Source organism: Scardinius erythrophthalmus, assembly GCF_964197995.2.
Source record: "Scardinius erythrophthalmus genome assembly, chromosome: 6".
Taxonomy (NCBI): Eukaryota; Metazoa; Chordata; class Actinopteri; order Cypriniformes; family Leuciscidae; genus Scardinius; species Scardinius erythrophthalmus.
The window spans coordinates 19,110,571-19,121,777 of NC_138226.1; the positions used below are offsets into that span (position 1 = coordinate 19,110,571).

An 11,207-nucleotide genomic window follows, 5' to 3' on the forward strand; every position below is an offset into this window, starting at 1 on the left:
TAGTAATAAAGTAATAAACCTGTTTTCAAACTGTATTATCAACTAGCTATATATTATATTATATTATATTATATTATATTATATTATATTATATTATATTATATTATATTATATTATATTATATTATATTCAGACTGTTTTAACTACTAAGTTAATAAACCGGCCATGTCTGGTATTTAGGAAGCACGCCTAAAGATAAATTAGGACGCAAGTGTAAAGAAAGCCGGTGTGAAAAGCATTCACACTTTCCAAAGTCTGTAATTGAATCAGCATTTACTGTTATCGGTGTGTATTTCTTCCCTGGTTTAAGAGACCATCAAACGAGCAGATTCCACATCGAAGCGATAATTAACACACTACACATGCTGAATACACAGACTAAACGATTGCTTGTGCATTAACAAAGCGCTGTATTAACGTGTTACATCAAAGCAACGCCAATTGCCTGTTTATGACATCTATTTGTCCAGGCATCTAATGTAGGCCAGATTAGCCTACACTTCTTGTGCTACATAAAGACATATTTTGTCAATATAAGCACTAACTTGGAAGTGCAAAATTAAATAGACAAGCTTAAAACTGTTTCAAGCACCACTTAGGCTACAAAGAGCTCCAAGCGTCCAAGGGTAATACATTATTTACTTTGTGCAATGGTAGTCTGTTTCTGAGAATGCTCCCACACTACCAAACAATAAGACGAGCTAACACAATTCCAGAAGAAGGAAAACACGGAAACGACGATTTCCTGAGCTATCTTAAAAATAACCAACAGATGAGCTAGTATCTTAGTACAGAAGTAAACGTGTAATTTCTTGCATACTTGAATTCTCTACCAGAACAAACACCGTTAGTTAATTTTAACAACTTTTACCATTACATTTATATTAATCTTATTGCACGTGCATATCTAATAAATAACAATTTGATGGAAACATATTAAACCATTTCTAATAAAAACAATTTGTTTATAACTATGTAGGCTATAACTTGTTTTGTTTTATAACTTGAAATAGTTTTCCTGACATTTAAATATTTAAACTAATTTTCATTATCAATTTCAACATCTCAACCTAAACGTTCCCAAAGTGTCTTGACACTCCGTAAATTAAAAACAAACAACGCTTTACACCTTAAAGATAAACTCTGAGCAACTTCTCAGCTCTTTGAAATCACAGGGTCATATCGATGTTTATTCAGTTGCACGCGAATAATCTCACGGTCCGTGGGTGATCAGCGTGATCAAACAAAGGAGCTTCACTGACGAGAACACACACCTGCTGCTGGCCTCCTTACACACACATGCAACAGTCAAGTATGCGCATTTCTCCAGTCTTTGTCAAACTTTACGCATCGCTTCTGAGCAGATCATAATAGCTGTTATAACTTCTGTTTTGTGGTTAACACTATTCAATATGTATAACAATAAAGGAATTGTGGAGTTCAGCGCGCGCAGGGCCGAGCAGGATATACGAGCACAGTTTCGGCGTTACATCAGTAGTTCATCAGCGCTGCATTGTTAAAGCTGACAGTGACTAATACACGCGAGACTGTATCATGCGGGCTCGTCAAAAAACCACACGTCTGTGACAGAAGAGTTTGCCAACATTCCCATTATTAGTCTTACACAGGCCACCTGAGAACCGTAGGCAGCGACCAGAAGTAACCTCGAGGTCTATCTATGATAAGAGGAATCAGAAATAAACTGAAATGCAGATTGACGTTGGTTCTCACTTCTGTCTTTTACTCGTACGAAGTTCACAACAACACGATAAAGGGCTAGAAAAGGTGATTTTAAAAATACATTCCTTGAGATTTAAAATTCTGCTACAAAAAATGGCAATTAAATAACATTGTGCCAAAACTAGCATAAACTAAATTTAAACGTTTTTTTTTTTTTTTTTAATTGTTGGGATGTAACTGTGGCTTAAGAAAGATCATGACACTACAAAGTGTTCATTAGAGAGATGTATACATGCAGATATTTCTATAAACACGTTTTCAGTTATCATTTGCTTACTGTATAAAAGCAATGTAACATACAATTAAAACTGTTCATTAGTAACTTTCAAATTTAAAATAAAATAAAAAATAATTTATACTTGAAGTTCACAACCTGAAAGTTTTTCATCTTAATTAAAGGCAGTTATAATGGTAACCAGTTTACCTTTTTCTTGAAATGACCCACTATTCCTTTTAATGAGGACTGTTTCTTGGGATTATGGTGCTGCAAATGATTTATAGGACAATTATAATATTAATTTAACGTTTAATTGGAATCTTCACAATCTGCATGACTTTGAATTTTATAGTAACTAAATCTACAAAATGGCAGTAGTTTTCTTTTTCCACAGTTTAGATTTTACTGTAAATGTCCATTCAATAAAATGTCTGGTGTGTTGCACAATATATGCATAGTTAAAATAATGGGTAAAAATTAAACAAGAGTGCAGCAAATTCCCAGAAAAGAACATTAAGGGTCTAAAACTATTTTGTGGTTTGCAGAGCACGAGACATGATTCAGCCAATGTTGTGTTCATGGGATTTATTGGTCAACACACTAAATGTCCCAGTTCACAAGGAAAAGGGTAATTTACCACAATACAAGAACACCCTCAAGCAAACACACTCATACACACACACACACACACACAAACTCGCTCGCATACACACCCTAACTAGTCTTACCTGTGATTCCCGATTTCCTTAAGGTACCAACAGAGCACTAGACATTACAAGACTTTGTAACACTGTAACCTTTTTTTCACTGAAATGTTTGTATTGTGAATGCTAAAGTTCTGGTCACACATATGTTCTACGTTTCAAAATGAGCGATTTGAGTAAAGTGTATCAAAAAGGACAAATATGATCTAGGTTACAATGCTATAAACGCAGCTAATATCAGGTGATTATGGGGTTATGTATTAAGCAGCATTTAAGGAACTATATGCTTTGAGGTGTTCAGTCTGCAGTCTAAAAAATACAAAATACTCTCACTCTCCCACACATACGTTCACTGATAAGCATAAAACAAAAAGTCTGCCAATTTACATTTAAAAAAAAAAAAACATTTTTGTGTATGCTGATGCTTTGAATGAAAGTACAGTAGTTAAACTGGGGTTGTACCATTCAAGCTCCCAAACCACTGACATATATTGACCAACCAACCACGCACACTCATATACACAAATATTTACACTTATTCATTCTTATTTGCTTGCCATTGAAAAGGAAAAAAAAAAATCTAAAGGTGCATCCAGCATAATAATGTCAAATATCAATACAACACACTGAAAAAAAAAAGAAGCAAAGACGGCAAGCTGATCTGTAAGTCTGTAGTGGTGCTGCAAGTCCGGTTATGAAGCGTGAGGATTCCATTTTTTTTTCCTTTCCTGGGTTTATGAAGACCAATTTATGTGGGTAGAGCGCACAGGGCAGACCTCTCTTTGAGACTCCGATTCACTTCAACATGAAGCACTCATCAGAAGAGAAGAGAAGAGAAGAGAAGAGAAGAGAAGAGAAGAGAAGAGAAGAGAAGAGAAGAGAAGAGAAGAGAAGAGAAGAGAAGAGAAGAGAAGAGAAGAGAAGAGAAGAGAAGAGAAGAGAAGAGAAGAGAAAAGTCACTCTGTAGCTTTGAGAGTGAAGGAGAGGCGAGGTCGGGACTTGCCCTTCCCCAATATCATCCTCTGTTCCTCTTTCTGTTGTTTCTGCCTCTCCTGCTGTAACTTCATGCGTTCTTCGTGGATCTTTCTTTGTTCTTCTACTATACGTAGCTGATCCTCAGCCTAAAACACATAAGCAAAAGTGACTTTTTCAATCAGCCAAGGCATACATAGGTTCATTTTAGGTCATTTGATACACTAATACATGAAAATGTACCTTTATTAACAAGCATTAATGAAAAAACAATGTTCATTGTATTTGATCCAACCATATAGATTAAAAAAATGGGGGCATGGTTGGCACTGCCAAGCATCTATTTTGAAACATTTCAGAGAAGACAGGTCCCACTATGCAAGTGCAAAAAAAAAAAAAAAAAACACTCCAGTGTTCACAATGACTTAAAGCAAAAACATTTTCTGTCCATTTTGAGGGAGATCTACTTTACGGACACACAAAAGCCTATAATTAATGACTTTGAAATTAATAAACACAAAAACCGAAGTATCACCACAAATGTTTTATCAAAAATGAGAAATAAAAGCTTCTTCAAGAGCTTTTAATTATCAGTGGACATAATCTTCAATATTAATCCACTGGCTTGTGAACTCATATCAGCGTTCCCACCAATTTTGATCAATGAATTTCCATCACCATTCCAGATTAGAGCTAAAATTGGATAAGGATTCATAGAAACTGCACTCACAAAGATCTATTTAAAACAAATTGAATATTTAAGAGAATATTATTATTCCCTAAAAAAATTTCCAAGTATTATTTGATTTTCAGGCCTGCATATCAACATTTCCTGATATTTCCGGGTAGAGGTGTATATATACACCGGTATTGGCGGTAATCCTGATATAAAAAAAATTATATCATGAATACCACACTAAATAACATTGAAAATATTTCAACACCTGTCAAACCATCTGTTTGACACTTCAATATAGTAGGTGGCGGTATTGCATATTAACGTTATTCATAAAACTGAAGGAAAAAATCTATATATTTTTCAAAATTTCTATAGAAATTGCAATATTTTATATTTACATAAATAATGAAAATACTTTTTGTGTGGACAACCAATTCTGAAAGAGCATATAGAATTATACTAATTAACTATTACATTTAAATATTTTTGTTTCATGTACATATTTTTCTTTTATGTTTAGGAGTACATTCATTTTTGTTTTGTTGCGTTTGGCTTTTGTTTCTCATCTTCTAGAACGAGACGTATGTTTTGTTGTCAAAATAAAGCAAATAAATAAGTACCAGCTTAGCTTGAGCATCAGCAATCTTTCGGTTGTTTTCTTCCAAAATTCTCTCCAGCTCCGCTCGTTTGGATTTTTCTTCCTCCTAAAGGGGTGACACGGTGACATGTTAGGGCGGGCAGACAAATCCACTGAAATAGGTCCCCGTAAACCCAGTTGCACACTCAAACACGTCTACACTCGCACAAACAGGTACCAGCCAGCGACACTCGCACAATCTTTCATGTACTTACACACGCTCTCCACATTTCACATTCCGAACTGCAGCATCAAATGTCTGAAGCTAACCTCTATGTATGCAACAATAAGCAAAAAAAACCCACCCACGAATGTATTCAGGCACACCTTTAATCCCCGCCACGTTTAAATATATATATACACATCCAAACATCCATTTATGCATTCATTAGGATCCATACAGAACAAGTATGTAAAAGATAACACATCGACAACTAACGAAGAATCTCATTCGTTTGCAGATGAAAAAATAAAATAAAAAAAATCAATCAGTTCGTTCTCTCTCTATTTTTTTTTTATTTATCAGCATCCATAAGCAAGAAGTTTCAAAAGAAAATGAGAGAGACAAAGAAAGATTAACTTAAATAAAGGAGAGAGTGAATAGTAGTGGCTCACCAATGCTCGTATACCTACGCCTTTCTCCTTTGACTGTGTACTGTACCTACACAACTGCTGATTAAAGGGGTGAGTATTTACTGCCTGGTCCCGTGTGTCCCGTCCTGGACAGCGCAGCACCTCCCCTTTAAAAATTTCTGAGCTACTAGCACGAGCTAGTGCTCTTACACAGCAACACCACATGCAGTATATAGCACAGTCCAAGAAATGAATTATGGTAATCATACAACATTACCGTGTGGGGACGTCAGGCTATTAACGTTAAAGGATGTTAAAGACTGCAAAAACACAAAGGTGGGATCATTCGTTAGATGTGTTTGTTTGAAAACAAAAACAGTGATGTGTTTGCGTCTAAGCTCAATGGCACAGTAACGTTGAGTGTGGATGTAGAAGTGTGTGTGTCTGTGTGTGTGTACCCGCACGCCAGCACTCCTGAGGAAAAGCAAATTGTGAGGACACAGAAGTACATTTAAAACACTGCACTTTTAATGACGTCAAAACGGAAGAGTCAAAGGAAAAATGAAGATAAAAAAAAAAAAAAAATCAGCAATTAATAAATTTAAAACACAGACGACAGAAATGGATGAGCAATAAAGTGAGGGGTGGAGCGTTTTGTGATTGATGGTGCAAATGAAGACCAAATCATGTGCAAACGCTAAATGTAGAACAATACAGATTCATTTAATGGTTCAGTACCAGGGCTACAAATGATGGGGACAAATCTAAAACGTACAGAAGGAGGGCACATATCTAACCCTATTAGTGCTGAGCCGCTGAATTTTGTGTGTGCTTGTGGAATGGAATTAGTTTCTTTTTCATAACTCGTTGCATTTTTACAATTAGAGCACAGTAACCCTCCTTTATGGTATGGGTGGAATTACAAGCTATGGATTTAGTAAATTAACTAGTTTAAGTGTGGTCTAGTGGCCGCAAAAGGTCTTGTGTGTTTGTAACATCCAAAAACCACATTACGATAGTAAAGTGTATTATGGTAAGCTATCAAAGTGTATTATGGTGGAAAAAAACAAAAAAGGCCAGGTTAGAATGCCGAGTGACCTTTTTAAGAAAAGCGTTTTATTGAAGACAAACAGTTTCATACATTGGGGACAGTAAAATGATAAAAGACATGGAGTAAAGAGAGTAAAATAAAAGGGGAGAGAAAACATGGGAAACATTATATTGGTCCCTTACAGCCGTGGCAAAACGTTCACTTGAAACCCCTGAGAGTGCACTAGAGGTGTGTGAGATTCATTAAAATCACATTAAAGCATTACAGAAAAAGCACAGAGCTTGTCTATCAACAGAGTAAACGAGACCTTAAATGTCCTTAAATATTAGTGTTCCCTAGCAACTTGACTGAACTTCTCTAAGCATCACATCACACCTTGAAAATGTTGCATTCTGTAATTTATTTCATTCCCCACCCAATCAATAGAGCTTACATCCATCAGCTACCCTGCAACTCCTGCTCTGTCTCGGGGGAAAACGAGTGTCAGGTTGTGCCACGGCTGAGGGTGTGCGGTTTGCGGCTGCTCTCCGCTGTGTTCCGAACGACCGAGCGTTACCTCTCTGGTTTTCTGGGCGTTCAGTTCCGCCTGCCTCTGCCTCTCTAGCTCCTGCAAAAGCTGTGCCTCCATGATGCGTTTGGCCTCCTCCACCCTCCGCAAGACCTCATGCTCGATCTCGTCACGTCGCTTCTCAAGCTCCTCCTCCACCCGCCGCGCCACAAGCTCCTCCACACGCCTCGCCGTCTCCTCCTCAATCAGACGCTCCTCGATCTCCTGTTGACGGCTGTGGAGGAAACAAGAAAGAGAGGATCAAACATGGCAGACCCTTAAATTATACTCAATGATACATGTAGAGTGAAGAACAACTCATATAAGAAGAGGTCCAAGTTGGGCCAGTAGTCCCTTGCCCTGACAACATTTGACTGGCCCCCATTTATTTATTTTTAATGCAAAATAGACAAGTTCAAAAATATAATATTTATATTTAAAATAATACATAAATAAAATATTTTTTAATTAATATTTACTTTAAAATGTAATATTTTTTATTTAATTATTTTTGCAGAAAAGGGTTCATGTGAAAAACTTTTAATTTTGCAATTGTATTTATCTTTTTGGAATATATACATATATATATATATATATATATATATATATATATATATATATATATATATATATATATATATATATATATTATTTATATATATTTTTTTTTTCACACATATCTAACATACATTTTTTTTATTTTAAGAATTGATTTCTTTTCAAAGAAAATTAGCAATTATAAAATTATAATTATACAATGAAAACTCCAAGATAGTCATAAAAACGAACACTTTTAACATGCAAAATTATACACAGCAAAACAAACTGATTAATTTTCAACCAAATCTTACTGATGCTACCAAGACTATAAATCATTAATTTAATTTCACTAAAACGTAATTTATGTTAGCCGCTTTGATAACCTTTACCTAGCAGACAAATTAAAAAAGATAAGCACATTTCACAACCAAATGTCAAAGAAATGCATTTCACAAAATGCATTGCTGAGCCCAGAAGAGGCAGATGATATTGTCCTGTCATCTATAATTCTGAAATTAAACATGATGTGCACGCTGACATCATAAACCCATAAAGGAAAGTATGCCCCTCAAAGGGAAGGCCAAGATTACAAAAGCATGTTTTACCTTTATTTACACTTTAAGCATGACTAAACCATTAGAGGAGAGCAAGCTGTCACACATGGCCTTAAGAAGAAACACAAAAACACAGAAACAATACTGAACCAAGTGACCATTACATTGCCCAAAGCCAAAACAAAAATTAAACAACAGCAGCCATCTTTTGATTTGATTTCAGTGTCATGAAACTCAATCCAGGGCCTCTCTTTGAGTTTAAAACACCCTGAATGTGGTTACAATGCACTCTGGGTGAAGATCAGGCCTGGGGCTGCAGCACTTCTCTTCCTGTTCTTTCACTACATTCCCTCCTTCCTTCCCTTCCACAAACCTCTTAACATTATACTGGTGGTCTCCAATCACAAAAGAGAGATGTCAACAATCTGTGATAGTTACAAAAGCATATCAGCTTACACAGGCAGCAGATTTCAGTGATGAGATGACCTGATGTGTGACAGCTGCCTATGAGAGTCCATGGAGTGATGAAAGTTCAGTGAATACAGATAGGTAACATGAAACGTCACCTTTTTTGCGCACTAGATCAGTATATTAGGTTCTTATAAATATTAAACAACAAAGAGTTGCTACTTGAAACATGAAACAACTGAACTGAAGTGATAGTGCTGCCCAACCAAGTGACACTTCATACATGTTTAAGTGAGTAAGGCCACGTCTGGTACATAGACAGTAGACACACACACACATATACATACACACACACACATATATATTTATATATACAATAATAGTCATCTTACATCTTTCTCTGCCTTTCTATCTCTGCTCTCCTCTCGTCCTCTTCTCTCCTCTGTTTCTCATCGTTGCTTCTCTTGCTCAGTGTCCGGCCGAACATGTCGGTTCGGTCGGGTGGTGAGCCACCCCTGTCCCTCCTGCTGCCGGATCTCGAGCGGGACCGTCTGCTCCTCTTCAACTCCTTCGATCTGCTCCTTTTCTTGTTGGATTTGGATTTGGATTTGGAGCGGCTCCGTCTGCGGCTGTGTTTGGAGTGTTTGGACCGGGACGAGCTGCGGCTCCGGGAGCGACCCATATTCTGCACGAATAAATCCGACTGACACTAGTAAATGGGGTCTTATGAATGCAGTAATATCTACAACGACCTCATGTAATATTATATTACGGTTACCTGTATAATTGTTTATTATAAGCTCGTTTAATAAGGATGTTCGTTGCTTTCTGCTCCAGTGAATCTGCGGAATCAAACAATATGGCGACCGCCTCAGTCTTCCTTTTCCCAGAATGCATCAGTTAGTTCGGGCCTTTTCGGAAATCTCCGGGCTGATACCGAATGAGGAAGAACACACGACGAGCCTGGGGCGTCTGCCGTCTGTGGAAGCACCAAGATAATCTGAGGTATCTTCACACAAAACGCTGTCAGTGACTGCAAAGTAGCAGTTTCAAACACTGCATACTGCAATGCAGCAGTATTTTAGTACTGTACAATACACCCTACAATACAGTTGAGGTTGTCTACTTATTGTAAATCCAAAGGTCATACAGGTTGTGTCTGCTATAAATACAGGAAAAAATGGTAACCGTCCACAGTATTATACTGTCCACATTCTGTAACAAATTGCGGAGCCCCGCACATTAATATGCAATAATATTCGTTCCCCCCTTTTACAGTCTATGGTTCCCTCACTAAATCGTGCGGACGTTTTACGAATTTGTTCACTCGATTTATAAATCGTGCGCACGATATAGCAAATCAAGGGAACAAAATTGTAAATCGTGCGCACGATTTAGCCTAGTATTTTTTTCCTATTTCTTTTCATGTGCTGAAAGGATATTTTTGTAGGCCAGAACCCGGAAATGGGTTAGCACTTCCGTTTTCACCTTCCCAAACATTATTACACTATGCATTATGTTCTCAACCGTGTAGTGTTTGAATGAACAAGTTATTTTGTCATTCGAATGATGGTCAACATCGGAGTCTGACAGCCTCCTTGAGTGCATGAAGTGTCAAACATTCCACTTGATTTTGTCGGTTCATTTAGTACATCGTCTTGGTAATTAAAGTTCACTTTTTCGTATTTGGAATTTTCAGTGTGAACACTTTTTAAGGTATTTATACAATAAAACTGTATAGAATATCATAGTATACGTATGAAAATTCTATCACGTCTAGGGAGTTTTTAAATGGATTTTTGGTTTAAATGTCTGAAATATGGTCTGTGGTTAACACAAGCGCAAAGTATCTTCACATTTTATTCTATGACATAAAATAAATCAGTAAACCCCATGTCATTTATTTAAAGCTTTTACTTTTTTTTTTTTTTTAAAGGTGTTTGCCAACAAGTGGCCAATGGGACTATAGAGGCGAACATCATCAAGCCGAACAGGTAAGCTTATCTACTCACTATTCTGGGTTTACTTCCTCATTGTGTTGATAATTGTGTCTTTTCAAACTATTCTAAATGGTCTACGTTAGCTTTTTACTTTAACCTTATTTACCAACATAATCAGTGTTACCAACATAATCTCAACACACTCTTCTTGTATTGAGCTAGTCCCTTTGTTCATTCATCATTCAGTGAGGTGTGTTGTAGTTGAAGAAAATTTGTTCAGTGAGAATGAGAGAAAGTTTTCATGAGTTAGTTCGGTGTTCATGGTCATCACTGTGTGACAGAATAAGTTGCTTGGATGAATAATCCAGGAAAAATGGGAGAATGCCGTCAGTTTAGGCTGAATTTGAGATGCAACTGCAGATTTTGGGAAGTTTGCTGTTGAAGTGAAGTTTTTGGCATGTAGTTCAGAAAAGCTAATAGAAAGAGAGAGCATTTTCACTTCCTGAAAAGCAACGTAGTAATAGTGGTAGATGTTAGGGATTTGCTTTTACTTGAGGAAGAAGCCTACTTTTTTGTGTTAAATTCATGAACACAAGCAAACTGATGTCTGTTGTTTGCCAGAGGAAGTCAATCAGTAGTATATGT

The 11,207-nt window shown here is 36.7% G+C and overlaps 1 protein-coding gene across 1 annotated transcript; it reads right to left on the minus strand.

The window, feature by feature from the left end:
- Window positions 1–2,527: 2,527 nt before the first annotated feature.
- arglu1a (arginine and glutamate rich 1a) lies at window positions 2,528–9,592 on the minus strand. Its single transcript, XM_081369600.1, has 5 exons — window positions 9,401–9,592; window positions 9,015–9,307; window positions 7,130–7,355; window positions 4,933–5,016; window positions 2,528–3,782 (listed from the first exon to the last, which is right to left on the minus strand). Exons 2-5 carry the CDS (start codon window positions 9,302–9,304, stop codon window positions 3,618–3,620), a joined length of 765 nt encoding a protein of 254 aa, XP_081225726.1. The 5' UTR covers window positions 9,305–9,307; window positions 9,401–9,592; the 3' UTR covers window positions 2,528–3,617.
- Window positions 9,593–11,207: the final 1,615 nt, after the last annotated feature.

Bases quoted from the DNA above. Each gene is read 5' to 3' on its own strand.
- arglu1a (XM_081369600.1), bottom strand. From the start codon at position 9,304: ATGGGTCGCTCCCGGAGCCGCAGCTCGTCCCGGTCCAAACACTCCAAA. The intron at 7,356-9,014 runs GTAAGATGACTA...TTTCCTCCACAG, and splicing joins ATAGAAAGGCAGAGAAAGAT to CCGTCAACAGGAGATCGAGG. The intron at 3,783-4,932 runs GTACTTATTTAT...TATGTGTTTTAG, and splicing joins CTGATGCTCAAGCTAAGCTG to GCTGAGGATCAGCTACGTAT.